At 42.9% G+C, this 27,664-nt stretch overlaps 1 protein-coding gene across 1 annotated transcript; it reads left to right on the top strand.

Annotated features, from left to right (window-relative positions):
• The first annotated feature begins 1,576 nt into the window (after positions 1-1,576).
• On the top strand, positions 1,577-27,664 carry LOC143923595 (caspase recruitment domain-containing protein 8-like). The gene is made up of 10 exons (XM_077447380.1): positions 1,577-2,147; positions 4,087-4,181; positions 5,938-5,993; positions 8,971-9,197; positions 11,599-11,867; positions 15,082-15,207; positions 16,360-16,498; positions 18,638-18,694; positions 20,530-20,586; positions 25,460-27,664. Exons 1-10 carry the CDS (start codon positions 1,589-1,591, stop codon positions 25,720-25,722), a joined length of 1,848 nt encoding a protein of 615 aa, XP_077303506.1. The 5' UTR covers positions 1,577-1,588; the 3' UTR covers positions 25,723-27,664.

Here is a 27,664-nt window from a genome sequence, read left to right as displayed (position 1 = left end):
CAATGTCGCAGTCCTGCTAAAATAGCCAGAGATCGCTGCTATTACTAGTAAAATAATAAAAATAATAAAAAATGCCATAAATCTTACCAATATTTTGTAGACGCGAAAAACGTATGCACAAACCAATCAATATACGCCTTTGCAATTTTTTTTTTTTTTTTTACCAAAAATATGTAGAAGAATATATATCGGCTTAAACTAATGAATACATTTTTTTATATATATATTTTTTTGGGGATATGTATTATAGCAAAAAGTAAAAATGTATTTTTCAAAATTGTCTGATCAAAACTGCTGATCAAATATCACCAAAAGAAAGTTCTATTTGTGGGGGAAAAAAAGGACGCCAATTTTGTTTGGGTACAGCATCGCACGGCCGCGCAATTGTCAGTTAAAGCGACACACAGTGTCGTATTGCCAAAAATGGCCTGGTCATTAAGGGGGAAAATCCTTCCGGGGCTAAAGTGGTTAACCGGTTCCCAACCGGCGCACGCCGATGTACGTCGGCAGAATGGCACGGCTAGGCAAATGGGCGTAACTGTACGTCCCTTTAAATTTACCGCCGTGACATCGTGCACGCGCGCCGCTGGCCCAGGACCTCTGTGAGTAAGATTGCAGGTCTTGCGGACTCGATCGCCACGGGGATACCCGCGATCGTCTCACGGGGAGGAAGAACGGGGAGATGCCGATGTAAACAAGCATCTCCGCGTTCTGCCTAGTGACAGTGTCACTGATCTCTGCTCCCTGTGATCTTAGCAACACGCAGCCACGCCCCCCACAGTTAGAAACATGCCCCAGGACACACTTAACCCTTACCCTGCCCCCTAGTGGTTAACCCCTTCACTGCCAGTGTCATTTAAACAGGAATCAATGCACTTGTATAGCACTGATTGCTGTATAAATGACAATGGTCCCAAAAATGTGTCAAAAATGTCCGATGTGTCCGCCATAATGTCGCAGTCACGATAAAAATCGATGATCGCCGCCATTACTATTAAAAAAAGTATTAATAAAAATGTCATAAAACTATCCCCTATTTTGTAAACGCTATAACTTTTGCGCAAACTAATCAATAAACGCTTATTGCGTTTTTTTAAACCAAAAATATGTAGAAGAATACGTATCAGCCTAAACTGAGGAAAAAAATTGTTTCTTTATATATTTTTGGGGGATATTTATTATAGCAAAATGCAAAAAATAATGTGTTTTTTTTTCGAAATTGTTGCTCTTTTTTTGTTTATAGCGCAAGCCGCAGAGGTGATCAAGTACCACCAAAAGAAAGCTCTATTTGTGGGGAAAAAAGGACGTCAATTTTGTTTGGGAGTCACGTCGCACGACCGCGCAATTGTCAGTTGTCACGCGACGCAGTGCCGAATCGCAAAAAGTGCTCTGGTCAGGAAGGGGTTACAATCTTCTGGGGCTGAACCGGTTAATCGACCAGAAGAGAGAATGTAATAGAAATTCATTGTGTTTAGGAACTCCATACTGCCATACGATTACGGAAGTGCTACATGTCACTGAACGTTTGCTTTAAGAGGTAATGAGTAATGCTGCACACATTTTCCCGCCACTTTCTCAGTCCTCCCCCATGGCGTCTGCAGAGCTGCACTCTGAGCTACGCTGCTCTCTCTGCCAAAACCTGTACACCGATCCCGTCACCCTGAGATGTGGACACAACTTCTGCCGGGGCTGTATGGAGATAGAGCTGAGGGATCAGGATGAAGTTGGATGTTATACGTGTCCTACATGCGGGAAAAGGTTTTCTTTAAGACCTTCTCTACAGGAGAAGCGAGAGCTCAGCGACAGGGTGGAGCGTCAGCGGTGCGCGCGGGAAAAAACCTCTGCAGTGCTTTGTATGAACTGTTCAGCACCAGCTGGTAAAACATGTGTGCAGTGTTTCGGATCTGTGTGCGGCAAACACCTAGCAGAACACGAGGCACACCGTCTGATCGACCCTACTTCTCTGGAAAATAGAAAATGCCGTGCACATTGGAGACTCCGAGATTATTATTGTACGGAGGATAGTACGTGTATCTGTTCTGACTGTTTCGTGGTTGGGGACCACAAAGGACACAGCGTTGAGCCATTGGAAGAGGCTTCTAAGAAGGAAAAAGAAACGCCTAGCAGAACAGAAGAACAGTGGAGAGGTAAGCATGGAGAACACCTGAGCTGTCCCACAGCTCACCGACGCCACCCGCTGCCTGACCGGCCACTAAGATGGAGTAAGTGCCGGACAGACATCGGGTAGGCAGGGATCACAGTGGAGGCATTTGATGGGCACAGGTGGAGGCATTTGATGGGCACAAGTGGCTGCATATGATAGGTACAAGTGGCTGCATTTGATGGGGCACAAGTGGTTACATATTAGGGGCCACAAGTGGCTGCATATTATGGGAACAAGTGGCTGCATTTGTTTGGGCACAAGTGGCTGCATATGATGGGCACAAGTGGCTGCATAGGATGGGGCACAAGTGGCTGCATACCATGGGGCACAAGTGGCTGCATACGATGGGGCACAAGTGGCTGCATTTGATGGGGCACAAGTGGCTGCATTTGATGGGGCACAAGTGGCTGCATTTGATGGGGCACAAGTGGCTGCATACGATGGGGCACAAGTGGCTGCATATGATGGGGCACAAGTGGCTGCATAGGATGGGGCACAAGGGGCTGCATAGGATGGGGCACAAGTGGCTGCATATGATGGAGCACAAGTGGCTGCATACGATGAAGCACAAGTGGCTGCATACGATGGGGCACAAGGGGCTGCATACGATGGGGCACAAGTGGCTGCATACGATGGGGCACAAGTGGCTGCATACGATGGGGCACAAGTGGCTGCATATGATTCGCCTAGTGCCTGCATATGATGGGTACAATGGCTGCATATGATGGGCACAAGTGGCTGTAATTTATGGGCACAAGTGACTGCATATGCTGGGCACAAGTGGCTGCATGTGATGGGCCACAAGTGGCTGCATACGATGGGCCACACGTGGCTGCATACGATGGGCCACACGTGGCTGCATACAATGGGGCACAAGTGGCTGCATATGATGGGGCAAAAGTGACTGCATTTGGTGGGGCACAAGTGGTTCCTTATGATGGGGCACAAGTGGCTGCATATGATGGGCACAAGTGGCTGCATTTGGCTTTTTTTTCTGTATTTTTCAGTTTTTTGCACCCCCACAAAACATTTTGAGCACCAGCCGCCACTGGTGAACTCTGTCAGTTGGCATAATGTGGGCAGTAATGAATGTTTTTTAATTGTGCCTGCCTCTTCTCTACTATATAAGCCTCCTTTCCCATCAGCCTCTTGTTAGTATATGTTGGAGTTGGAGTAGATAGGGACAAATAATGCCGCATACACACGACCGGACTTTCCGGCAGAATAGGTCCGACTGAATAATTTCATCGGATATTTCGATCGTGTGTGGGATAGTCTGATCATTTTTCTTTAAAAAATTCTGATGGGCCTAGAAATAGAACATGTTTCAAATCTGTCCGACGGACTCAATTCCTATCGGGAAAACCATTCGTCTGTATGCTGTTCCGACGGACCAAATACGACGCAAGGGCAGCTATTGGCTACTGGCTATTGAACTTCCTTTACTAGTCCCGTCGTACGTCATCACGTTCAAATTGAACGGACTTGTGGGCAAGTCCGTTCGTTCGGAAGTCCGTTGGAACTCCACTAAAAGTCCATCTGGAAGACCGTCTGAACCTTTTCTGCCGGAAAATCCGATCGTGTGTACGCGGCATTACAGTGATTTCAGGGACGATAGTTATAACTCTTGTACAGTGCTACCAAGGATAAACAGTGCTATAAACAGTGCTATAAACAGTGCTATAAACAGTGCTTTATTCGGTGTTGCATAGTGCCACTGCTACATTACTTTGCAGTGTGGTGGAGTGTACCCCCCTTGTATTCACTGTATTGTGTTCTATTACTTAGAATTGTATGAATATTTGTGCAAACTAATAGTTCTAACTTTGTTGTAATTAATTATATTCGATTTATTCATAATCTGTTATAAAAAAAAAAAACTTTTAAATCAAAAATGTCTTTTGTTTCCCACTATATTTTAGGCTTAAATGGTCATTCTGTTCAAGATGATGTTTCAGAGGATAAACCCTGTAATGGACACACTGACCAGACAGATGTAAAGGATGCTGTGCATAAGGTAATAGTGGAAATGTAACCCTTGTGAATATTTTTTTTTGTATGTAACCAAAGTGTGTTATTACGTCGTTACAAGACCAGACCCTGTGCCCGATTGCATTGCCCACCCAAAGCTGATGGGGGGGGGGGGTTTCTAGGACTGTAAAAAAAAAACTGGGGCATCTAGGGAGAACAATGATGCAACGTGCATAGTACACTGGAGTGACGCACTGCGCTGGCAGTAAGCGGGTGAGCTTAAAGTGGCATAATTAAATAGTACCCTGTGCCTGCTTGCTTTATACATGGGACAAATATGCCACAGTACCTGTACTCAGAAAACATGTTTTTAATTACTGTAAAAGTCTTTCAGACACACATAAACCTCAGCACAATCATAAAAAAAAAAATGAAACTTCCATTATATCCTTTTTTGCTTGCAAAATACAGAATCACCTGGAGGTCATAGAAGCACAGCTTTTAAGGGGAGGATGATTTCTTATCAAATATACTGTATAACACTAAAAGGAGAAGTAGGGCCAAAACTATTTTGACCCTACTTCTCCTGTGGGTCACAGGAATGCACTTAGTTCTGCACTCCTGTGACCTGTATTTAGCCGGCAGCGGGCTAAAGTCCACTGTCGGCTGACTTTACGCAGCTGGTTCAAACTCTGGAGGAAACCTGACTTTAAATTTTTATCATCATTGGCTGACAGCTGATCACATGGTAAGGGACTGGGACCAGCCCCTTACTTAGATCGGTGATCACTCGAGTCTCAGTGACCACAGTGCATGCAGGGTGCGTGCACAGGGGAGGCCGTCATATGACGGCCTCCCGGGAATTCAGATCCGCGCTGTGGCCGTCATTTGGCTATAGTGCGGATGTCAAGTGGTTAATGTTGGGATCCACTCAGATGCCTGAGCGGCAACTGGCTTAGCCTCTCAGTGTGCCGCTGTGAGCTTAAGCCAGCTGCTTCCATCCCCTCCATAGCCCAGCAATCCAGTGAGCGTTGAAGGGGCAGACCAGAGAGTCACTGACTGACAGTCACCGGCTCTCTGCTCATTGATCAGTGTTGTTTGATTGATCAGTTCTCAGTCTTAGAGGTGATGGGGGACAGATGGAGCATTAGACCGACTCTGCATCCACCTAGGTGAGTATGACTGTTAGCTTTTTTCAATTCCACATTTTTCTTTTAAGGGATCCATACCAAACAGCAGATTGTAAATAGTATGGCAGTCAGGACTATGCAAAGTACACCGTATATTCCATAATCATGACCACTGTACCCTGTATGCTATAACTAATATTGCATACTTCTTACCCCTACACTCTGTAGGCTGAGCTATATATTACACAATCCTGACCACTGCACTCTTTACGCTAAGCTGTATGTTACATACTCCTAAACCTCTGCATTCTGTGCCATCCATTACAATTTTATAACAACTGAACTCCGTGTGCTGCACTTTTGCACACTTATAACTGCTGTGTTATATTAACCCCTGCCACACCGGAAGATCATGGTGGCATGGGGTGGAGGGTACAGACAGGGACAGAGGAGGATTTCAACTGAAAAAAGAGGAATCAGCACAAGGGACGCATCCTACTGACTGTAAGTTATGTCCCTAGTGCTGATATTTCAGTTTTGTTTTTTTCTTTTAGCTACACTTAGGTTTTACATCTTAAAAATAAATGATCTCATTCATCAAATATTAGACATATCAGTTAAATTCATTTTCTTGGTGTTGACACGCATTTTCCTTTTCTCCCTTGCCTGAAGCATCAAGATTCTACGGTAGTGAAAATGGACCCTGTCATAACTGAAGGGACTCACAGGTATGGATAATGATCACAAAGCATTTCAATCTTTTAGGCTTTTGAGGACAGCCATTCAATTGCGTTATCTGACCATCCACATAGCTGCTACATGCTGCTAAGCAGTCTATACTGTAACCTAGTAAGATTTCTGACCTTCTCACTTGGTCAATAGTGAAAGGAAAAGCAGGTGACTGGGGAGGAAGAGGCTTAGCAAGACAAGCTTTTCTAACCTGTACAAGTCACTATTCAGCTGGGAGTTGTTATTGGGAAATGTCTGGATGTCTGCCTGTATCTCCTCTTCCATTATACCTGCAAAGAAATGTTTTATTTATGCAGATTCTATCCACATTGCTTTGAATTTGAAAATGAGTACATTTTCAATGTATTACAGGCATAGGTGTTCACACCTATGGCATTTTTAGTGCTTTTTGCATTTTGCAGATTTGCACTACAGATCGTGTTCCATAAGAAACCATGTTAAATGGACTGTAGTGCAAATCTGCAAAATGCAAAAAGCACAAAAAATGCATAGGTGTGAATCCAGCCTTACTAAAGTCAAATAGACTGTGCACATTGCAAAGTGCAGTTGCACTCTGCAAGAGCAGTTTCTCCAGAGATAAGCAAATGAGCAGAAGCTCTGCTGACTTCCATCATCCAATCATGTGCAAACAAAAATGCTGTTTATTTTTATTTTTTTATTTCCTTGCACGTGATTGGGTATTAGGGTTGCCACCCTTTCTTCAAGCCAAACCCGAACACTTTAGCGGCACATGGGCACATTTTTTTCGTAGTATACACTATAGCAGGGATATGCAATTAGCGGACCTCCAGCTGTTGCAAAACTACAAGTCCCATCATCCCTCTGCCTCTAGGTGTCATGCTTGTGGCTGTCAGATTCTTGCTGTGCCTAATGGGGATTGTAGTTTTGCAACAGCTGGAGGTCCGCTAATTGGATATCCCTGCACTATAGGATTACAAAAGACCTGGGACACCTTTGGGTGCCCCCCAAGGAAAGTGGTAATGCAGTGCGCTGCGGCAAACAGTGGGTGTGGCCAAACTGCTCTTACTAACATCATGCCCCCCCCCCCCCAGTGATGCCAAACCTACCCTCAGAGAGCAGATCCTGAATGGCAACAGATTTTTGTGTTACTATCTAAGCTACTTGGGGAGCCACAGCCCAGTCTAAATAGTCTGTCCGGGTTTCAGGCAGACTGAAACCCGGACACAGGATTCCAAACCCGAACTGTCCGGGTGAATCCTGGACAGGTGGCAACCCTATTGGGTATTCTTTGTAAAGCAAAGCTTTATCTAATTTACTAAGCTCTGGAGCAACTGCACTTTACAAAGTGCACATTCTGGGGGTTATTTAACCTCCCTGGCGTAATTCCCAATTGTAGCTCAGGGTAGATTTTCAGCACCAAAAGCTGTAATCCCGAGCCCCACTCGGGATTGCATCGCAGGATCCAGGTACAGCTTATTTACCTTGTCCCCAGGATCCTGCGATGTCTCCCCGCACTGTGTGCGAGCCGTCCTCCGCTCGATGTATCACGGAGCCGAGCTCCGTTCCCTGCGAGCATTGCAACGCACGGGGACGGAGAACAGCGCCAAATTCAAAAAGTAACAATACATATACAGTACACTGTAATCTTACAGATTTAATTCACATACCTTTTGTCCCTAGTGGTTTGTTCAGTGCCCTGCATGCAGTTTTATATTATAAATACTGTTCTTTCTGCCTGGGAACTGAAGATTGTCCATAGCAACCAAAACCGTCCGTTTACATCAAAAGTGGTTTTATACCAGCTAGAAAACAGAGATAATAATTACAATCACTTGCAGAATTGAGCGATAGTGATTTGTGGGGAAATCCATCATCAAACACTGAAAGTAGTGACAGCGACAATTCTGCAAATTTCAGTGTTTTTGATTTGATTACATTATTGAATAATTTTTATTATTATTATTTGTTATTTATAGTTATTTATTATATTTTATGATTTTGTTTTTCAAACTTTTATCATACCCGGGATGTCTACTAGACTCTTGTTTGGACAGATTTAAGTTAGTTATTCCTAATGCCGCATACACACGCCCGGACTTTTCGACGGACTTGGTCTGGCGCACTGGAATCCATCTGACAATTTGATCGTGTGTGGGCTCCAGCAGACTTTTTCTTCCCAAAACTCTGGCAGACCTAGAAATAAAACTTTCTTCAAATCTTTCCGACGGACTCAAGTCTGGTCGAAAAATCCGGTTGTCTGTGTGCTAGTCCGATGGACTAAAACCCGATGCTAGGGCAGCTATTGGCTACTGGCTATGAGCTACGTCATCGTGTTCTAATCCGTCTGACTTTTGGAGTGATCGCGTGGGGCCAAGTCCGTTCGTTTGAAAGTCCGGCGGACCTCAGCTGCAAAGTCCGTCGGATTGTGCGCAGGACCAAGTCTGTCAAAATGTCCGGTCGTGTGTACACGGCATAAGAATTACTGGCCTACAATATAAAACGCCAAATTTCCATGCAAAATAATTGTAACGCTTTCAGCATCAAAAATCTGAAATAATCATAACACCAGGGAGGTTAACAAAGGTGAAGAGCGCAAAATCTGGTGCAGCTCTGCATAGAAACCAATCAGCTCCCAGGTTTTATTGTCAAAGCTTTTACTGAACAAGCTGAGGTTAGATGCCGATTGGCTACCATGCACAGCTGCATCAGATTCTAAGTGCACCAGCTTTAGTAAATCTCCGCCTCTATTTGCTTTTAGTAAATCAACCCCATAGTGCCTATAGGGTCTGATGAAATCTACAACACCACAACAGAAGGTTTAGCCAAGTTATACTAAGTTCAGATAGAAACTGATGGAACTCGGATGCTGTCTAAAATATTCTGCATACATGTATAATGATAATAACTGTGACCTGAACTATTAATAACTTAATGATGATACAAAAAGTTGGGGGGTCCTTAACCAATGTTCCGTGGCATTTTTTCTTTCTCTAGGTTGGATGCAAAATCTGCTGGTCTATTACAGTGCAGCAAGAGCAAACTTCAATTGTTGGTGAACTCTCCACTGGTCATTGACTTTACAATGGTTATGAATTGGGATAATCTTATGCCGGATAATTACAAAAACAAATATGAGATTAGGAGCCCTCTGTTCAACATAAATACATCAGCACCTCATGAAATATCAGACGTGTACCTACCTCATTCTTTGTGTCCCAAAGGTAAGTTAGAATTACAGTCTGCTAAACATGATAAATGAGTAAGTTGTAGCGATGGAGACTTTGACCTACTGCCATGGCTGCCCACAAGATGCCCCCACATTCATCCAGTTCCTGTTATACGTTTTACAGCTTTATCACTTCAATACAGAATTTAACACTTTGCCCTATTTATCCTATTTTTCAAACTTACTTTTAATACTGCATGTCAATAGTCTATGCATATTGCATCCTTTTCCCTGAAAATGACTCCAAGACTGTCCAGTTGTAGGTAAAGACCCATCACATTGTTACCGTTCATTATGGCTCTAGTTTAACTATTGTCATACACAAATTGAATTCTCAGGTGACAGAACACAAATTGTAAATATTAATTATTTTTGTACTTTCCATAAAATTATTTTCCCTGAGTTCATTGGGAGATGCAGAGTTGATTGAAGATCGAACAGATATAAGTGGGTTATGCTGCCATTTCCTAGCATAAAAAAAAATAAATGGACAACTAGGAGGACAACCCCCCCCCCATGTCAAACTGAACTCTCAATTGATGTCCTTTCTGGTTAACTATCCATTGAAGTAAGGCCATTCAGAAGAAAGATTCAGCATTCCACCCAAACAGGGGTACATTTCCACCTTCAGAATTAGGGACGTTAGCCACCAATTGAGGGACAGTCTCGTTGAAGAGCTATGACATTGGAGATTTGTCCCATTTCCAGAGAACTTCTAGTTGTAGAAGATGAATGGAATGGGAGCGGCTTAAATTTTGGCTAATTTGAAGTTTGATCGAAGGAAGGAACAGCGATCCATTTGCAGAGGCTTACAGTCTCTAGACATTTCTGGAGCTTTTGAAATGGTGGTAAAACCTTTTGAAAGGTTAAGTATTGAAAGTTAAATCTAGGCTTTTGAGGCAGAGGTATGAGCGATGACAAGACTTCTTGACATTTAGAACCCAAACAAATTCTCCTAGAGTATTCAAAGTTACTTTCAGGATGGCAACCAAGGCCTGGTATAAATACGCTCCCAAGAGCAGATAGTCTAGATCAGTGGTCATCAACCCTGTCCTTAGGGCCCACTAATAGGCCAGGTTTTGTGTATTACTTTGGGGAGATGCAGACTAGAATACTGCAATCACTGAGCAGCAAATGATATCACCTGTGATGTATTTCAGTTATCTTGCAAACCTGGCCTGTTAGCCCTTGTACACACGGTCGGACATTCCGACGGAATGTGTCCTATCGGACCGTTTTGTCAGATATTCCGACTGTGTGTGGTCTCCATCAGACTGTTTCCGTCGGAATATCCGACGGACCAACTTTTCCAACTTGCCAGTAAAATTTTCCAACAAAATGCTCCGATCGGACATACTCCGATCATGTGTAGCCTACTCCGACGGACAAAGTGCCACGCATGCTCAGATCAAATTCCTAGACCAAAGCTATTGGCTACTAGCCTGAACGTAGTCCCGTCGTAACGAAATAACATCATCACGTTATGTACAATCGGATTTTCCGACAACTTAGTCCGAAAGTGTGTATGTAACATCTCTTCCGGAATTAATCAGTCGGAATTACTCTGACGGATTTGGTTGTCGGAATCTCTGACCGTGTGTACAAGGGCTAAGAGGGTCCTGAGGACAGGGTTGATGGCCACTGGTCTACATAACCCAGGATGGAGGTCCCTTCTTGGAGAGGTACAGTAGCACCAGAGCCAAAAACATTTGTGAACAACGTCAGAGAATATGATGGACCAAATGAGGGCTACAAACTGATAATGATCTCGGCTCCATCTTTAATTTGAAAAAGTATTAGTGAAGCACATATTATTACTAATATGTTCGAAGGGCACATATTACTAATGCAATATCACAAGCATGAGACTGCAGGCTTAGCTGGATTAAATCAGGTTTGGTCCACATCCAGAGACTGGCCACATCAATCACCTTGCAGGTGGACAGAGAGACAGGGATGCATCATAGCCAAAACTGGGAAGCTGAAACCAGTGGCTATGATGGAGTAGGAGCTTTACAAGCTACTGACAGAAAGGGAATGAAAGGGGTTGTATAGTCAAATATTTGACTTTGACCTACAGGTAAGCCTATAATAAGGCTTACCTGTAGGTAAAAAGAATATCTCCTAAACCTGTACAGTTTAGGGGATATTCCCCTTGCAATGAGCCGCTGACTTCAGTGCAGCATGTGCACCGGGGATTCTCAGCTGAAAGTCCGGCAGACGCTTGACCTTGCCAGGAAGAAAACTCCCATGTAAATGCGCGGGAGTGACAACATCGCAGCTCCAGCCAGTCAGTGCGGGTGTAACATTCTATAACCTTTTTTACTAATAATTATATCTGCATTAATGGATGATCGAAAAAAGTTTATTTACTCTCATTCCTCAATCACGTACAGAGTTTGAAATAAACAAGCCATACCTTAAATGCGCTCATTTTGAAGATGGAATATTCAACTTGGTATCCCCGAGTGAAGTGGAATCATCCCATGTGATCCTTAAAGGCGCTACTTATACATCAGTTGGAGTCCTTATAGAAAATGCCCAAACGCGTAAAAGGAAGCAAGCTCAAGCACGTGGAACTGTTCTCATATACTGCAAACAAGTTACAAATGGTTTCTTGATCCATGTCTACTTGGTGCCCATGTCTAAAGGTCAAGTGAAAAGGGTAAGCCTGCTACAAAATTACATTTCAATGGTTGTTGCCCGGATCACGCTCTAAATTGGCCCAGGAGAGTAGTTCAAATATATCTGATATGGATATGTTTTAGATCGAGAAAAATGAAGGGACGTGAAAAAATTATTGCATTATGAATTTGTGACTCTGTAAATTGCAGCTGGCACTCATATTCTCAGCCTCCAGATGGATAACCTCAATAGATGTATGGACTTCTTTAATTTGATAACAACAGAAGAATGGTATAAGTGGATACTCTTACCAGAGTCGGTGGATCTGCGTGTTGTCGCAGATCCACCGACTCTGGTAAGAGTATCCACTTATACCATTCTTCTGATGTTATCAAATTAAAGAAGTCCATACATCTACTGAGGTTATCCATCTGGAGGCTGAGCGGTTTATGTGGCGGGTCCTTCTACGCGTAGTCACTAATTGATGTTTCTAATTGTTGTTCACTTTATTTTGACATGAACATACGGTTTGTGTTATTAGCGGTACATTTTTCACTAACTATCTCTATATGAATATTTGTCCCATTCGTATGTAGCAGCTTTTTGTTTACTTTTTCACAGATTAGCGCAGTATTTTCCTTATTGGTATTTTCACTCATATGTTGTTGGATCTTCTGTAAGACTAAGTGGATCTACTTGGGTTAGATTCGCCAAGCACCCCTGCTTAAATTTGGCCAATACAAACTGATTGAAATCCATTATCGAAGAAACACAAGAAGGGCTAGGCATTGCTATGGCTGACACATACCAAAGCCAAGAATGAAAGGGGGTCCTTTTGATGGGGCTTCGAGGGCAACAGGAAAAAAACACTGACATTTTAAATGTACAGGCTTGGGGGATGCCTTAAAGCGAAGTTCCACCCCAAAGTGGAACTTCTGCTTTAAGGCCTCCTCCCCGACTCCTGTTTGTGCTTTTGGGGAGGAGGGGTGGGTGAGGGGGCGGGTGTCCGAATTTGAAGCAGAAAGCCGTCACACTCAGATGCCCATAGTAGAGATGTCAGCGCCACCGAGGGAGGGCAAGGGAACAACACAGCGTGGGTGAGTGCACTGCTGAACCATGGGACAGGTGAGTGGCTGTTTATTAATCGGTTCACGACCAGCCGTTGCAGGTTACACTGTGGCAGGATGGCTCCACTGGGTGAGCCGTCGTAGCTGTATGTTGGCTCTTTAAGACACTGTAGGAGGCGCGCGCGCTCCTGCAGCGTTTCCCCAGAGCTGATGCGAGTGCCTGGCAGGGGCGATGACCGCCGGGCCCCTGCGATCGCTCGTGACAAAGTGAGAACCGGGATCTGTGTGTGTAAACACACAAATCCCGGTTCTGTCAGGGGAGAGGAGACCGATCGTGTGTTCATACTAAGGTTGAACACCGATCAGACTCCTCCCATAGTCAGTTCCATCCCCGCCATAGTTAGAACACACCCAGGGAACACAGTTAACCCCTTGATCGCCCCCCTAGTGTTAACCCCTTCCCTGCCAGTGACATTTATAAAGTAAGGAACCAGCTACCAGAGCACATGTTGGACTAAAACTTGCATCTGTATTCATCCTCTAAATGTAGCATCACTGGAACCCTGGGTAAATGGTACTGACATCTAGTGGATGGTCATAGTGGAGCAGTCGAGAAGTTTTGATTTTAAAGGTCCATTAATGCTGGTTTTCTGGTGAGTGCATCCCCATTGGGGAGTTTGTGCTGCATGTGGTGACATTTGGGTGGAAGCTTTCTAAAAATCACAGCAAGGACCTTTTAATATCTCTCCCCTGCTACTACACAGTTTGGTCTTTCTTTGACTTTTTATGAAAATCTGGTTTCTCTTGAATGTGGACAAAAAGCGCTGCTACAATATTTTAAAAGAGGACATTTATTTGTAACCTTTTTAATATTGTCTTTACATGTTTGTTTACCTTGTTTAAAGTGGCTGCTTAAGGCTCGGTTCACACAGGGGGCGATGCGAGGCGACACGACTTGCCGCGCCGCGACCTGCCGCGACCTCAGCGGCGACTTGCAAATGACTTCTGTATAGAAGTCAATGCAAGTCGCCCCAGGTCGCCCAAAAGTAGTACAGGAACCTTTTTTCTAAGTCGGAGCGACTCGAGTCGCTCCTCTTAGAACGGTTCCGTAGTACAGAACGGGGGCGACTTGTCAGGTCGCGGCACGGCAAGTCGTGTCGCCTCGCATCGCCCCCTGTGTGAACCGAGCCTAAAGGTACATTATTACCATAATATTTTTAACCGTAGGTGATTGGTCCAAGTGGCGCAGAGTGGTGTTCATTAGGGTGCATTAAGAACACTTTCTTTTTCTGATGACTGCATAGTATTGTATTTATTAAAGAATATTTTATGGGTAAAGAGACTGTGGCATACGTGTGCTGAGTATGGGGGGAGTAGACCCCTTTAAGCATCCTCCACTGTCAATGCAATTTGACCACACCCAAGATTTGGGGTTGGAGGGCGGGGTGGAAAAAAAAATGTCCGCCTCCGGGTGCCAGATAGGATAGGTATGCCACTGGGCATGGATAATTTAAATAAAAGATTTGGGTTATTTGAATAATTTAATTTCTGTGGTTCATTTTGTTTGACCTATGAAGAATAAATATTGTTTAACTAATGTGGTAGATGACATTAGAGAGATCCTGGGTCCTTGTATGCCCTATAGCAGTGCTGCCTGTGTCTAATTTAGATTTATATAGAGAAATAGATGTTCTTTTGTTTTTATGGGGGCTGATATTCTTTTTTTTTTTTTTTTTTTTTTTTTGGTTTACAAACTTTTTATTAAAGTATATAAAATACTATATTATCATGACAGTATACAAAAAAAGAGTATATGTCCCAAATATAAGTTTAAACCATAAAACAAACAATTCAGAAGCATACAGAAAATCTCCGGGGCATATGAATCGACAGTTGTACAGATATATGTATACTGAGGGTCAAAAACATACCCAATGGCATTGATCCTTCAACTCGTGGTGGCACAAGCAAGTGCTATATCATTTCAGGGACATGTCCATTGCCTATGGGTTTTCCAAGCCTCCCACTTGTGATTAAACAGGTGCATCTTATCTTGAAGGGTATATAGGATCCTTTCCATCAACTATAGGGGCCAATAGTCTACTCTTAAGTGGCTTTAAGGGATAATAATTAAATTGACTATGCTTTCCTAAATTGACAAATAATCTTTGTTGTACTCTCAACCAGGTTATAGAGACAAAGGAAACTGGATTGGGATTTCGGTGGATTGACAAATCTCCATACATCAAGTTTGTTAATAAGGACATCACATACACTATAAGAGGATCAGAAGGAGTAACATTAGAAAACGAGGTAAAATGCTGACCAGCGTGGTTTTATATATGTATAAACAGTATATTCATAATTCGTAACCCTAGCCGAAATTCAGCAAACCCAACATTAGAAGGGAATGGAGAGAAAAGAGCTTGAAGGGTTACGCCAGAAGATACCCTTGAGAACAAAAAATGGGACTGTTGCGGTAAATAGATATGGAAATCACAGATAGTAAAATGTAATTTACATTGATTAAATACATTAAAAAACACTAACAAAAGTGTATAAATCAAAAAGAAACAACAAAATTCATAATCAATCTTTACAATGTAAACAAATTGGTAATGGTTGCAGGGGACCCCACAAATAAGTGGGGACATGTTGATGTAGGAAGGACGTGTTTCTCAACCGGTTTCGCGGCTATGCCGCTTCCTCAGGAGACATCACCTACAGTATCTGACATATGTGTCCCTTCCCTCCAATCAGCTCAGAGCTCTCCTCACTGTTACACAGTGTAACTTCAGCTCTCTGCCCCCTTTTTCTGACATCTCAGACAAGCTTTATAAATTCTGCACATTGAATGGCTGTAGAGAAGAAAGTGCAACAGATAAACAGGTACCACTTATGCAAGCAGATTTGCTTCATCTCAGTGTATCACCCGAGGTCAGTCACTTCACTGGGTACATGTAAGGATTTACAACCACTTTAGTTCTGTCCCAGTTCAAACTGGTGCAAAACTATCCTGCCATTGGCCAATTTCTATCAAACTCTTAAAGGATTAGGAACTCACCAAGGACACCACAGTGTAAATTTGGCCAGCAGCAGGACCATTTTAATAAGTGAGAATTGGTTGCAGCGTACCAGAGAAAATTAGAACAGGCAACTGTTTCACTACAAGAATTAATAGACAGCAAATAACACAGCAGTGTAAAATTGGCCAGCAGCAGGATAATTTCAATGAGCAAGGCTAGGCCCAAATTCACTAAAGATAAAGAGCATTGACTGAGGCTTCACTACAGGAATTAAAGCAGTGCAAAATTAGCCAGCAGCAGAACAGTTTTAAATGGAGGATAATATATTTTTTGCTGCTTGTAGAAATCCTGACCTCTACCTTTTTATTGTGCTTTACAATAAACAGCAGTCTATCGTTATACTGTATTATGTATAATTTGAACATCCTCATAATTTCAGGAACTGCACTGTCTGTACTCAGTCTCAGAACATTATCCGTATGCATCACTCCGCGTACCTGAAAAGTGCACTACAGTAAAGTTGCATATCTCTGAAAAGGCTGAAAAAGAAGATATCTGGAGCTGTGTGTTGAATGAAGGTAAGACTACTTATTATATTTGTAGCAAGGTCCTAGGCCTCCTTCCATCTAATGAGAACTTCCAGGGCCAGAGACAACTGACATCTTTCTGTATATGGTGGGTTGTGAGGCATGGTGGGTGCAAGGTAGCTAAATTTATTGGGTGCCAGACACTTCTTGAATGCAAAAGAGTTTATTTTTCTTAACAAACTTTTGGGGGAGAGAGGGTTTGGGCCAGGACACCCATAGGTAGTTGCAAGTTCAATTGGAAGACTCCGAGACTTCAACAGGAGAACAGCCATGCAGGGAAAGGCATCCAGCAAGACACCATATCTGCATGTGCAGAAATGCTGTCTCCTATGGCAACAGTCTTTGCCATAGGAGACAGCATAACAGCTCTTTCACTTCCACTACAATCACTCCTTCGTAGTTCTTCAGTCCACTGAGCTCTCAGTCTCTCACTAGACTAGATGATTTACTGCCACTGAATCCCTTAAACTACTCCAATCTCCATGGTGGTATCTTCCTCAAGCGTCACCCCCACCTCTCTGCTGGGTCCCTAGCTTGGCACTCCAGATACCTCAAGCTTCACCCCACTGGCCCGCTTGGTCCGATGGCTTGACACACAAGGCTGCTCTGGTGAGAATACTGCTCCGGTACTTGCTTCAGTTACTCACTGTGGTCCCTGGTAATAAAGTGGATGATCCCTTACTGGCAACAGCTTCTACTCTACCTCCGACCAGGACAGGTTCTCCGGCCAGCAGAACCGTCACTTCTGGTTGGACTTCAAGCCGCAATCCCAACCCTGCGCTGCTCTGCCCCTTCTGGATAGGCCCACAGACAGCCTAGCAGCCAGAGGTGTCTGGGATAGGCCCAATCTCCGGCCTAACAGCCTGGGCAGTACAACATACGTCCACCCAGACAGCCATCCAGGTGGCACAGAACACTGATCACCTGACTCCACCCAAATATATAGCAAGCCAAGAGATTCAAGAAAGACCCTGCCCATTGGCTGAGATATCCCATATACCCATAATCTGACCTTTCATTGCCCTTCTCGTATCTAGTACCACCAAATACACAGCTACCTAGTGGTAGAAGAGAAAGGCCAAACTTAGGGAAAAATCAAATGATCCCTAACAATTAGCCAAGACGTTCCCTAACAATTAGACAACAATTCCAAATCCAAAACGTCATGCCTCTGTGGTTAATTGTGAATCTAGAACTAATGAACTATAGCACAGACACTGCCTAATATTATCGAGCCATTTATTCCAAACTGCATACACTTTTTAAAATATATTGGCCATCGTCACCTCAGCGTATGGAGACCACGACTCCTATGGCCGTGGTTTGAAAAAAAAAAAAAATGAGACCATATACTCAGTCAGGATATGGTGAGGCCACCTCTGCAGTGGTCAGACACTCATCCCCCGTCAATTTTTCTTTCCTCGAAGACATTTTGGTCCCACGTTTTGTTTACCTCTCCTCTCTGTAGGCCAGGGTATTTTAACTGGGATTTAGTGGAACCCTAGGGTTCCTCCTGAGGGTGTTAGGAGTTCCATGAACAGTAAACAATGGTTGATTGCTGTTTCATCTACACTGACCATCAATGCAAGGGGGCAATTTTCCACTAACCGCCAATGTAAAGGGTTATTTCTACATTGACGTCTAATGTTGGAGGTCACCACAATTTTTACTGTCTGCCTTTCTTTTTTTGTTGTTAACATTTGTTTCAAGAATATTGAGGAAAATATTGGGAGTTTGTAACAAAATTAGCAACCTTCGTTGTTAAATATGCTAGGCACACCAAATTACTTATTCTTTTATTTAAAACCATCTTCAACTTCATTGATCACACTAACATTACCATAAGCTTTAGGTATGATCAATTATGGTAAGGATTCCCCGAGAACCTAAAAATTATTTTGAGGGTTCCTTAGGGTTAAAAAGATTGAGAAAGGCTGCCGTAGGCACAAAATATGCGAGTTCACCCAAAGCCAATCGTGATTGTATAAAAATTGTTCATAAGAGCTAGTTTGGTGGCTCAAGTGTGCGTAGATAGATAGATATTACATCTAGAGAAGAAAGTATTGTGAGCAGACATTTTACCATTCTGTCAGATTATAAAATATGCATTTTTTTCAAATCAATTTTTAGATGATCTATATGGAATGACTGGGACTCCATCAACCAGCAGTTCTCCATCTGATTCAGGTATGTTGCATTTGGTAAAGCCTTTAATCTACGGAAAGGCAAAACTTTTTTTCTTGGACAAAGTAGTGAAGGGTTAGACCCTCTGCCAATTTGTTATTGTTGTCATTGATTCACCCCTCTATTGTCACTGAGAAAAAAGAGAAGGAAATCCCAAATTTTTGAGTTGTGACCAGAATAAGAGGAAAGGGTAAATCTTCCAATGTGACACCTGTCTAAGAGGAGTATTCCCTTCACTTTGCTAGGTGGCAGCTACCATCTAGTGTCTGTAAACTTTACACCAGTAGTCTCCAAACTGTGGCCGGGGGCCAAATGCGGCCCTTTGCTTGCTTTTATCTAGCCCTTTGGGCATTATTCCCCCCCCACTGTCAGCAACATTGGGGCATAGTTCCTGCCACTGACAACGGAGCACTTTTCCTCCCACTGACACCAATGATGGGGCACAATTCTTCCCACTGACACCAATGATGGGGCACAATTCCTTCCACTGACACCAATGATGGGGCATTATTCCTTCCACTGATACCAATGATGGGGCATTATTCCTTCCACTGATACCAATGATGGAGCACTATTCCTCCCACTGACACCAATGATTGATCACTATTCCTTCCACTGAAACCAATAATGGGTCACTATTCCTTCCAACGACACCAATAATGGGTCACTATTCCTTCCACTGACACCAATGATGGGTTACTAATACTATACTTTCCACTGACATCAATGATGGGGGCACTATTCCTCTCACAGACACCAATGATGGGGGCATTATTCCTCCCACAGACATCAAGGATGGAGGCATTATTCCTCCCACAGACACAAATGATGGGGGCGTTATTCCTCCCACAGATACACATGATGGGGGCATTATTCCTCCCACAGATAAAAATGATGGGGGCATTATTCCTCTCACAGATACAAATGATGGGGGCATTATTCCTCCCACAGATACACATGATGGGGGCATTATTCCTCCCACAGATAAAAATGATGGGGGCATTATTCCTCCCACAGATACAAATGATGGGGGCATTATTCCTCCCACAGATACAAATGATGGGGGCATTATTCCTCCCACAGATACAAATGATGGGGGCATTATTCCTCCCACAGATACAAATGATGGGGGCATTATTCCTCCCACTGATACAAATGATGGGGGCATTATTCCTTCCACTGATACCAGTCATAGGGGAATATTTCTTCCAATGACACCAATGATGGGGTACAATTCCTTCCACTGATACCAGTCATAGGGGAATATTTCTTCCAATGACACCAATGATGGGGTACAATTCCTTCCACTGATACCAGTCATAGGGGAATATTTCTTCCAATGACACCAATGATGGGGTACAATTCCTCCCACTGATACCAGTCATAGGGGAATATTTCATCCAATGACACCAATGATGGGGTACAATTCCTCCCACTGATACCAGTCATAGGGGAATATTTTTTCCTATTACACCAATGATGGGGTACAATTCCTTCCACTGACAACAATGATGGGGCACTTTTCCTTCCACTGAAACCAAAAAGGGGATATTGTTTACTTCCAGTGACTGCAGGAAATGTTCTACTCCTGCTGGGCACAATCCAGCCCCCCTAAACCCTGAAGGACAGTAAATTGGCCCTTTATTTGGAAAGTTTGGAGATCCCTGCTTTACACGATAGATAGATAGATAGATAGATAGATAGATAGATAGATAGATAGATAGATAGATAGATAGATAGATAGATAGATAGATAGATAGATAGATAAGAAAATATTGTAAGCAGACATTTCACAATTCTGTCAAATTAAAAATATATATATTTTTAATCAATTTTAGAAGATCCAAAAGCAATGAACGGCACTCCTTCAACCAGTAGCTCTCCATCTGAGTTGGGTAAGTTTAATTTAGTAAAGTCTTATATATATATAATTTGTGTATATAAGGCAAAACATTTCTCTTGAACAGAGTAGTGAAAGGTTGTGAAGATGTTACTGCTGTCTGTACCCCCACTGGGGGACATTCACCCCTCTATTTTCCTGGTGAGCATTGTCACTAGGAAAAAAAGGTGAAGGTAAATGCAAGATTTCCCACCAGAACAAGAGAGGGTAAATCTTCCAATGTGAAATATTTCTAAATAGGGATATTCTCTTCACTTTAGGAGATTTCCTTCCAGTAAGCTGACAAGGGTTTTCACACTTTTGCAGACTTAAGCCGACCATAGACAGATTGAAATTTGGCCGGTTCAGCAGGAACTGGTACAATTATGATCCATCTATAGTCAGGTTAGTTGTATTGAACTCAATCTATCGATCAACTTCAGTACAAGAAGGCCTGTTGGTTTTTTTATTTCATATGATCACTGCCAGCGGCTGTCAGAGTACAATAGTGAGGAGGGGGGGGGGGGGGTTAAGTGTTTTGATTATTGCTGTCTGTTCTACAGTTCATAGTAGAGGACTACAGATTCAACAAAACATGAATTTTGGATGTGTATGCACAATAAATATCTATTGTATAGTGATAGGTCAGTTCTCTGCATGTGTTCAATACAAGCCAAATGTTCAGTGTTAAATGCTGACTGTAAAGTTCTTCTGTATCTCTTAACCTGTATAGGAGGCAATAATACTGTATCTATTGTGTAGAGAATAAGGCTGGCCATAGATCATGCAATTTTCTTTCCTTCGACCATGGGTTGAAGAAAAGAAAATTGCTTAATTTCCCCATTAACACTCACTGTGTTGATGGGGGAATTAAGCAATTTTATTTTCTTCAACCCATGGTCTAAGGAAAGAAAATTGTATGTCACCTTCCTGATGAAGGGGTCCTGCCTGGCTCCGAAACGTTGCCTTCTGCTGTAACTATGTGGCCGCTGATTAAAGTTTTGGACCCATTTTTGTAGATCCTGGTGTGCTGGTGACATTACTCTCAATGACTATTCCTCCCACTGACACCAAAGATGGCCTTTTCTACTCCCACTAGCCACAGTCTGCCCCCCCCCCCCTTACGTCAGAAGGACAATAAACTGCCCATTTAGTTAGAAAGTTTGGAGACCCCTGAAATAAAGGACTGCTAATTCTAGGTCCAAGTATTGCAATCTAGTTCCTTTGGCATGTCCACCTCACTACACTATCCCTGCCTTATTCTTCTTGCATTTGCAGGCTTCTTACACAATAACTGAATTATAACTTTTTCTTCTTTTAAATCTGGCTTTGTCCACTTCATTGTGGTGATTTCACATTCCTCATAAACCATTACCTGTTGTCTAGTAAGTGTAAGGCCACGTACACACGGGCGGATTGTCTGCCCAACTTAGTCCGCTGAACCGTGTTTCAGCGGACAATCCGCTCGTGTGTGGGCTTCAGCTGACTTTTTCAGCGGACTGTCTGACGAACAAAGTCTTTCGGAATTTCCGTAATTTTGTCCGTCCAAACTTGGTTTTGTCCGTCCAAACTTGGTTTCAGCGGACAGTCCGCTCGTGTGTAGGCAAGTTGGACGGACTAAGTATGGCGCATGCTCAGAAAGGATTTACACGGCCGAAGGTTGCATTGCAGTGTATTGGACGTCGTATTTCTAGTCCCGTCGTACGTGCTGTATACGTCACCGCGCAAGCTTTCAGCGGACTGTCTGTTCATCGTGTGTGGTCAAGTCCGTTCATTCAAAAGTTGAACGGACTGTCTGTCGGATTGTCTGACGAACTTAGTTGGGCAGACAATCCGCCCGTGTGTACGCGGCCTAAGGATGTCTCAGGATTGGAAGTCATATAAGATGACCCTTTCCCTACAGCACTTACCCAGATAGCAAGCAATTGTGTTCAAAGTTTGAAAATGACTTGTTAAGCTATTGCTAGACTTGCCAGGCTTCACAAGTTTGTTGCACAATTGAAGCAAGTCCACATTGCATGACTCCAGATCAACTTTCTTTGCAAACATTCTGCAAGTCTGCTGCAAGTACTGGTTCAGGAATGTTGCGCAATAGTCATCCCACCACAGGGGGTCACTGTGGCTGAATTTTTATGCTGTAGACTTGCAGAGCTCTTGCTGTGGACTCACCACTGCAACTTTGGTCTTGCTATAGACCTGCCACGGAAATTTTCTACATATTGGAAAAGCGTCAACTAGAACTTGTGCTTCAAGTGCTGTACAACTTGCTAGTGAAGATGTGCAGCGAGTTAACAGATTTACAATTCCACACTGCCACAAATTTGTGGCAAGTTATCCTTGCTATCAGGATACACTCACTCACTTTAGAGCACCTGAGTAAGAACTCCTTTTGTCCAGGCATTAATATTTTCTTGTGGTAGGTCTAGTCCATGAATGCATTTCCAAACTCTTTATCATAGAATTTGAAGGGCCGTAGGCTTTCAAGTAGGACTTTTTTTTTCTAAGAACACCTTATCTCCAGGCTTTATCGTTTACTGGCAGGTCCAGTCCATGAATGCATTTCTAAACCCTTTATTGTAGAGTTTGAAGATAATGGACAAGAAAGCGTAATGCCCAACACGATTCAGTGCTCCTACAGATTTTCTGGGTTGCTGGTCTCATAATTTAGGGTCCACAGTTCCACTGGAACAATGCAGCTATGCCACAATGCAGCCCAAGGGCTTCCCAACATGCACTCAGCAGGTCTACTCTCATGCCGCGTACACACGACCGGACTTTTTGACAGCAAAGGTTCGACGGAACGAGTCCGTTGAACAATTAGATCGTGTGTGGGCTCCATCGGACCTTTGCTTGCCAAAAATCCAGCGGACTTTAGAAATAGAACATGTTTTAAATTTTTCCACCGGAACTCCGCTGGACCAGTATTAGTTTCCAGAATCATTAGAAAATGGATCATATTATTATTACAAGATTTAACAAGACAACAAGTACCTTCGGGCCTATTTGAATTGACAATCCAGAGTCCGGTACGTGAATTTCTGCAGTGATCCTGCATAGGATCCTATGTTTAAAGAGTTAGTTGAGAAAGGAAATTGTCTTTTTGGCGAAATGCTGGGTGAAATAATTGAAAACCTTACAGGAGGAAAGAGCACCTTTTTGCCTTACAGATATGCCTAAAGAGGGTAGGCGTAAGTCAGGGCCTTCCTATACGACCCACAAACGTTGCTTTTGTCCTACAGGGAATTCAGACAAGAATACCAAGAACTCTAATGCCACGTACACACAACCGGACTTTTTGACAGCAAAGGTCCGACGGAACTAGTCCGCCGGACAATTAGATCGTGTGTGGGCTCCATCAGACCTTTGCTTGCCAAAAATCTGGCGGACTTTAGAAATAGAACATGTTTTACATTTTCCCACCTGAACTCCGCCGAACCGAGAAATCCGTTCGTGTGTATGCTAGTCCGACGGACAAAACCCGACACTAGGGCAGCTATTGGCTACTGGCTATGAACTTCCTTATTCTAGTCCGGTCGTACGTCATCATGTTTGAATCCGTCTGTCTGACTTTGGTGTGATTGTGTGTGGCCAAGTCCACTCATTCGGAAAGTCCGTCGGAACTCCGCCAAAAGTCCGTCGGAAAGACCGTTGGAACTAGTCCCTCAAAAAGTCCGGTCGTGTGTGCGCGGCATCAGAGGACCTCTTCCCAAAGGGAAAACTGCCATGTAGGATGTTCCTTGCCATAGTATGGTATAGCCCGCAAACTCATCAGGGATTGGGCAGCTTACCAGACAGAACCACACCATGTCACAGAACTCAGAAACTTTCTCAAATAAGTTTGGCAGATAAGGTTATACAGATTCCACAAGAGTCTTTACAAAAATAACCACTAACACATCAAGGCTGTGTAGGGAATACATCTCTACATTAGCATTGCTAAAATAGTCTAAAATAAAATAACCCAATAAAAAGAATGGATTACCAAACATATCACCAACTTTAGTGTAGCTAGACTTTTTCCATCCCTGTTCATGGTATTACCAAGGCAAGTGCATTCAATTAAACATATTCAAGGACTTGTTTTAGTACATCCGGCATACAGGATCAATACAATGGGTACCAAGTGATTTCTCTTTTAAATGACATGCCTTTTTGGAAAAATGTAAAAGCTGGGTTCAGCTTGTAAGAACAAGCATAACACTTAATTGCTCTCTAAGTGATTAAACAAATCCTTTACCTAAAGAGATCAGATCAAAATCTGGCAGGGCTTTTAATTATCCCCTACACCAGGGATCTGCAATTAGTGGACCTCCAGCAGTTGGAAAACTACAAGTCCCATCATGCCTCTGCCTCTGGGTGTCATGCTTGTGGCTGTCAGAGTCTCGCTATGCCTCATGGGAATTGTAGTTCTGCAACAGCTGGAGGTCCGCTAATTGCATATCCCTGCCCTACACTTTTTAAAATGAACAACAAATATTAAAACATGGAGGTCCCAACTTTGTATAAATAACGTTATAAAAATATATGAAAGAGTTCCCTTTTACTGAGATTTTTTTTTTTTTAATAAATTAAAAAAACAATTTTTACCTGTGATTTTCATTCTCATTGGGGATATTTCTTCCCAATTCCTATGCTGTTGGAAGGAATCACTATTTTTCGGTAGAGGGGAAGGATTAGATCCTGTTTTTTCCCTCTCTTCATTTCTGCTGGCATCAGTTCCATCCAGACAACGCTAAAATCCCAACAAAGATTCTAATCCTTCCCGACTCTATCCAGAACTACCGGAATGTAATCTAGTGCTTTGTTTTCTTTATGTCTTGCACCTACGACTATAAACGTATACTCAAGCTTTAGTAATGTTGTAATCTGTGTACACTTTTTTTTTCTAGGAAAAGCCAGGACTTTTCTTCAAGAAAACTATGAAAATCTCTGCCATAGATTGGGAGTTCTTGAGCCTATGCTGTTGTCTCTTAATGAAAAACAGATTATTACGGAGCACGAAGAGCAGTCAATTAAAAGTCACAACATGAAATTACAACAAAACAGAGCTTTGCTACATATGGTCAAATCAAAGGGAGCAGAGGAAGAATTCTACAAAACTCTGAAGAAAACAGACCCATGCCTTGTTCAGTCCTTGGAACAACCAACCTAGAAAGACTAAAAAAACAGTTTTTATAAAAAATATATCTGAAAAAAAGCTGAGTTCACCAAGCTATTACTAATTTTACTTGCCAAAACGATGATTATTTCCAGCAGTGAGAGCCACCAAGAGCTGGAAAGAACAGTGATTACATCAAACAACACATGCAATGTAGCTCGGTGAATGGAGTCTAATGTGAATAAATAACAAGGTGTTGACTACTGCTAACTCAGGGACAAATCTTATACTGTAGATCTCTCCAGATAATTCCACCCACTGCACTTATTGGTGTGGACCTCTGTCCTAGAGACCTTTCCATGAAAGGGCAAACTTCATACAACCCAACAGACTGCACTTTGACCTTGACCCACTGGTGCCTTCAAGGCTCACTATATCAAAAAATATTTCATTGTGATGGCTGAATGTGGTAAATACGTATGATTCTGTACTGTAGCAATGGGAAAAGTACACATAATGCATTTTTATATTAAGAAAAGGAGTTTTTTTTCAATTATGCATTTATCGAATATACAATAAGTTCTCATTGACCTTTGTAGGTGCAATCATGGTTCAGAAATTCAACTTGAAAGTTTACAAAGGATCCAATGAAGTTGTTTTAGAGATGACAAGGTCAAAAGGCTGCCGAGCCTTTGCAATCCTGGTTGCCATTATAATTAACATTATAAAGTGCTGTGCAAACTTTTGGTGCAATATAAATCCTGTATAATAATAATAATAAAAATAATAATAATCACAGGTATTTATATAGCACCAACAATTTACACATTTGGGACAGAGAGCATCAGTGACAGGCAGGGCTGGACTTATCATTGGGCTTGACTGGGCTCAAGCCCATGGGCCCCACCCAATAGGGGGCCCCGCCGAGATACGTACTCGGCTCGACCCCACTCACAGTCACGCCCAGTCCCGCCCTATGATGGACATATGGGCGCGACTGTAGCTGAGCCAAGTACACTTGGTTACTCTCGGCTCCGCTCAGGACTGCGAGAGGACCCGAGAGCCGCCGAGAGGACCTGAGAACCGCCGAGATACACAGGACTCTGTATCTCTGTGCCAGCATTTTTAAACTTCAAGGCTGCAATGACAAGGCTGCAAATGACACTGGGGCAAGGCTGCAGATGGATGGGCAAGGCTGCAGATGGACACTGATAAGGCTGCATTGATGGGCATTTAAATGTAAGTTTTTTACTTAAACTTCCCTCCTAAAAGTTTTTTTCCTTAAAATGCCCTCCTAAACTTGGAGTGCATGTTATATGCCGGTGCATGTTATACGCCGATAAATACGGTAATGTATAGAAGGTAGGGCCAGAAAGTGACTCAAGCCCAGGGGCCCCCATCACCCTAAGTCCTGCCCTGGTGACAGGTCTTTATTACAGGAAGCTTCTGCACAGAGGTAAAGTCTCACACTGGATTACTGCACAGATCTGAAGGACCAGTGTTCGTGCTGGTGGCCATAGGGACAAGGTGGTGTATAGGACTTGGACTTCCTTTTTCTCAAGGTAGTACCCGGTAATTGCCATCCCTGCTTGTGTTTGCTTCACCAGGCTAGGGATGGCCTTTCTAGGAAGAATTGAAGAAGGTAGACAAGCCTATGGCCATAGGATTCTAAGCCTACAGTATATGTTTGCTGCTGCCTGGCCCTTCCCCCAGTATTGTGAGCAGCCTTTTTACTTTTGCAGAGGGACAGTAAGGTTTAGGCCTGGGAATTCCTTTTTTATTTAACTGTTTGCAGCGTCATCACTGCCACCCTACCAACACAAAGACAGCATTACAAGGAAAAACAATTAAAAATTTAAATAAAAATGTAAGTATGTACATTTTTAAATATGAAAATATGTAAATAATCAAAGGTTTAAGAAATGTCTTACTTTGTATTTATCTATCATGAATAAAATCTTCATGATAAAATATTGATATTAAAACAGCCATCAGA

Source organism: Lithobates pipiens, unplaced genomic scaffold (assembly GCF_037356315.1).
Source record: "Lithobates pipiens isolate NorthernLeopardFrog02 unplaced genomic scaffold, aLitPip1_a1.2 Scaffold_22, whole genome shotgun sequence".
Classification (NCBI taxonomy): Eukaryota; Metazoa; Chordata; class Amphibia; order Anura; family Ranidae; genus Lithobates; species Lithobates pipiens.
Note: the sequence above shows the minus strand (reverse complement) of the source record. Positions and strands in the feature narration are given on the sequence as shown.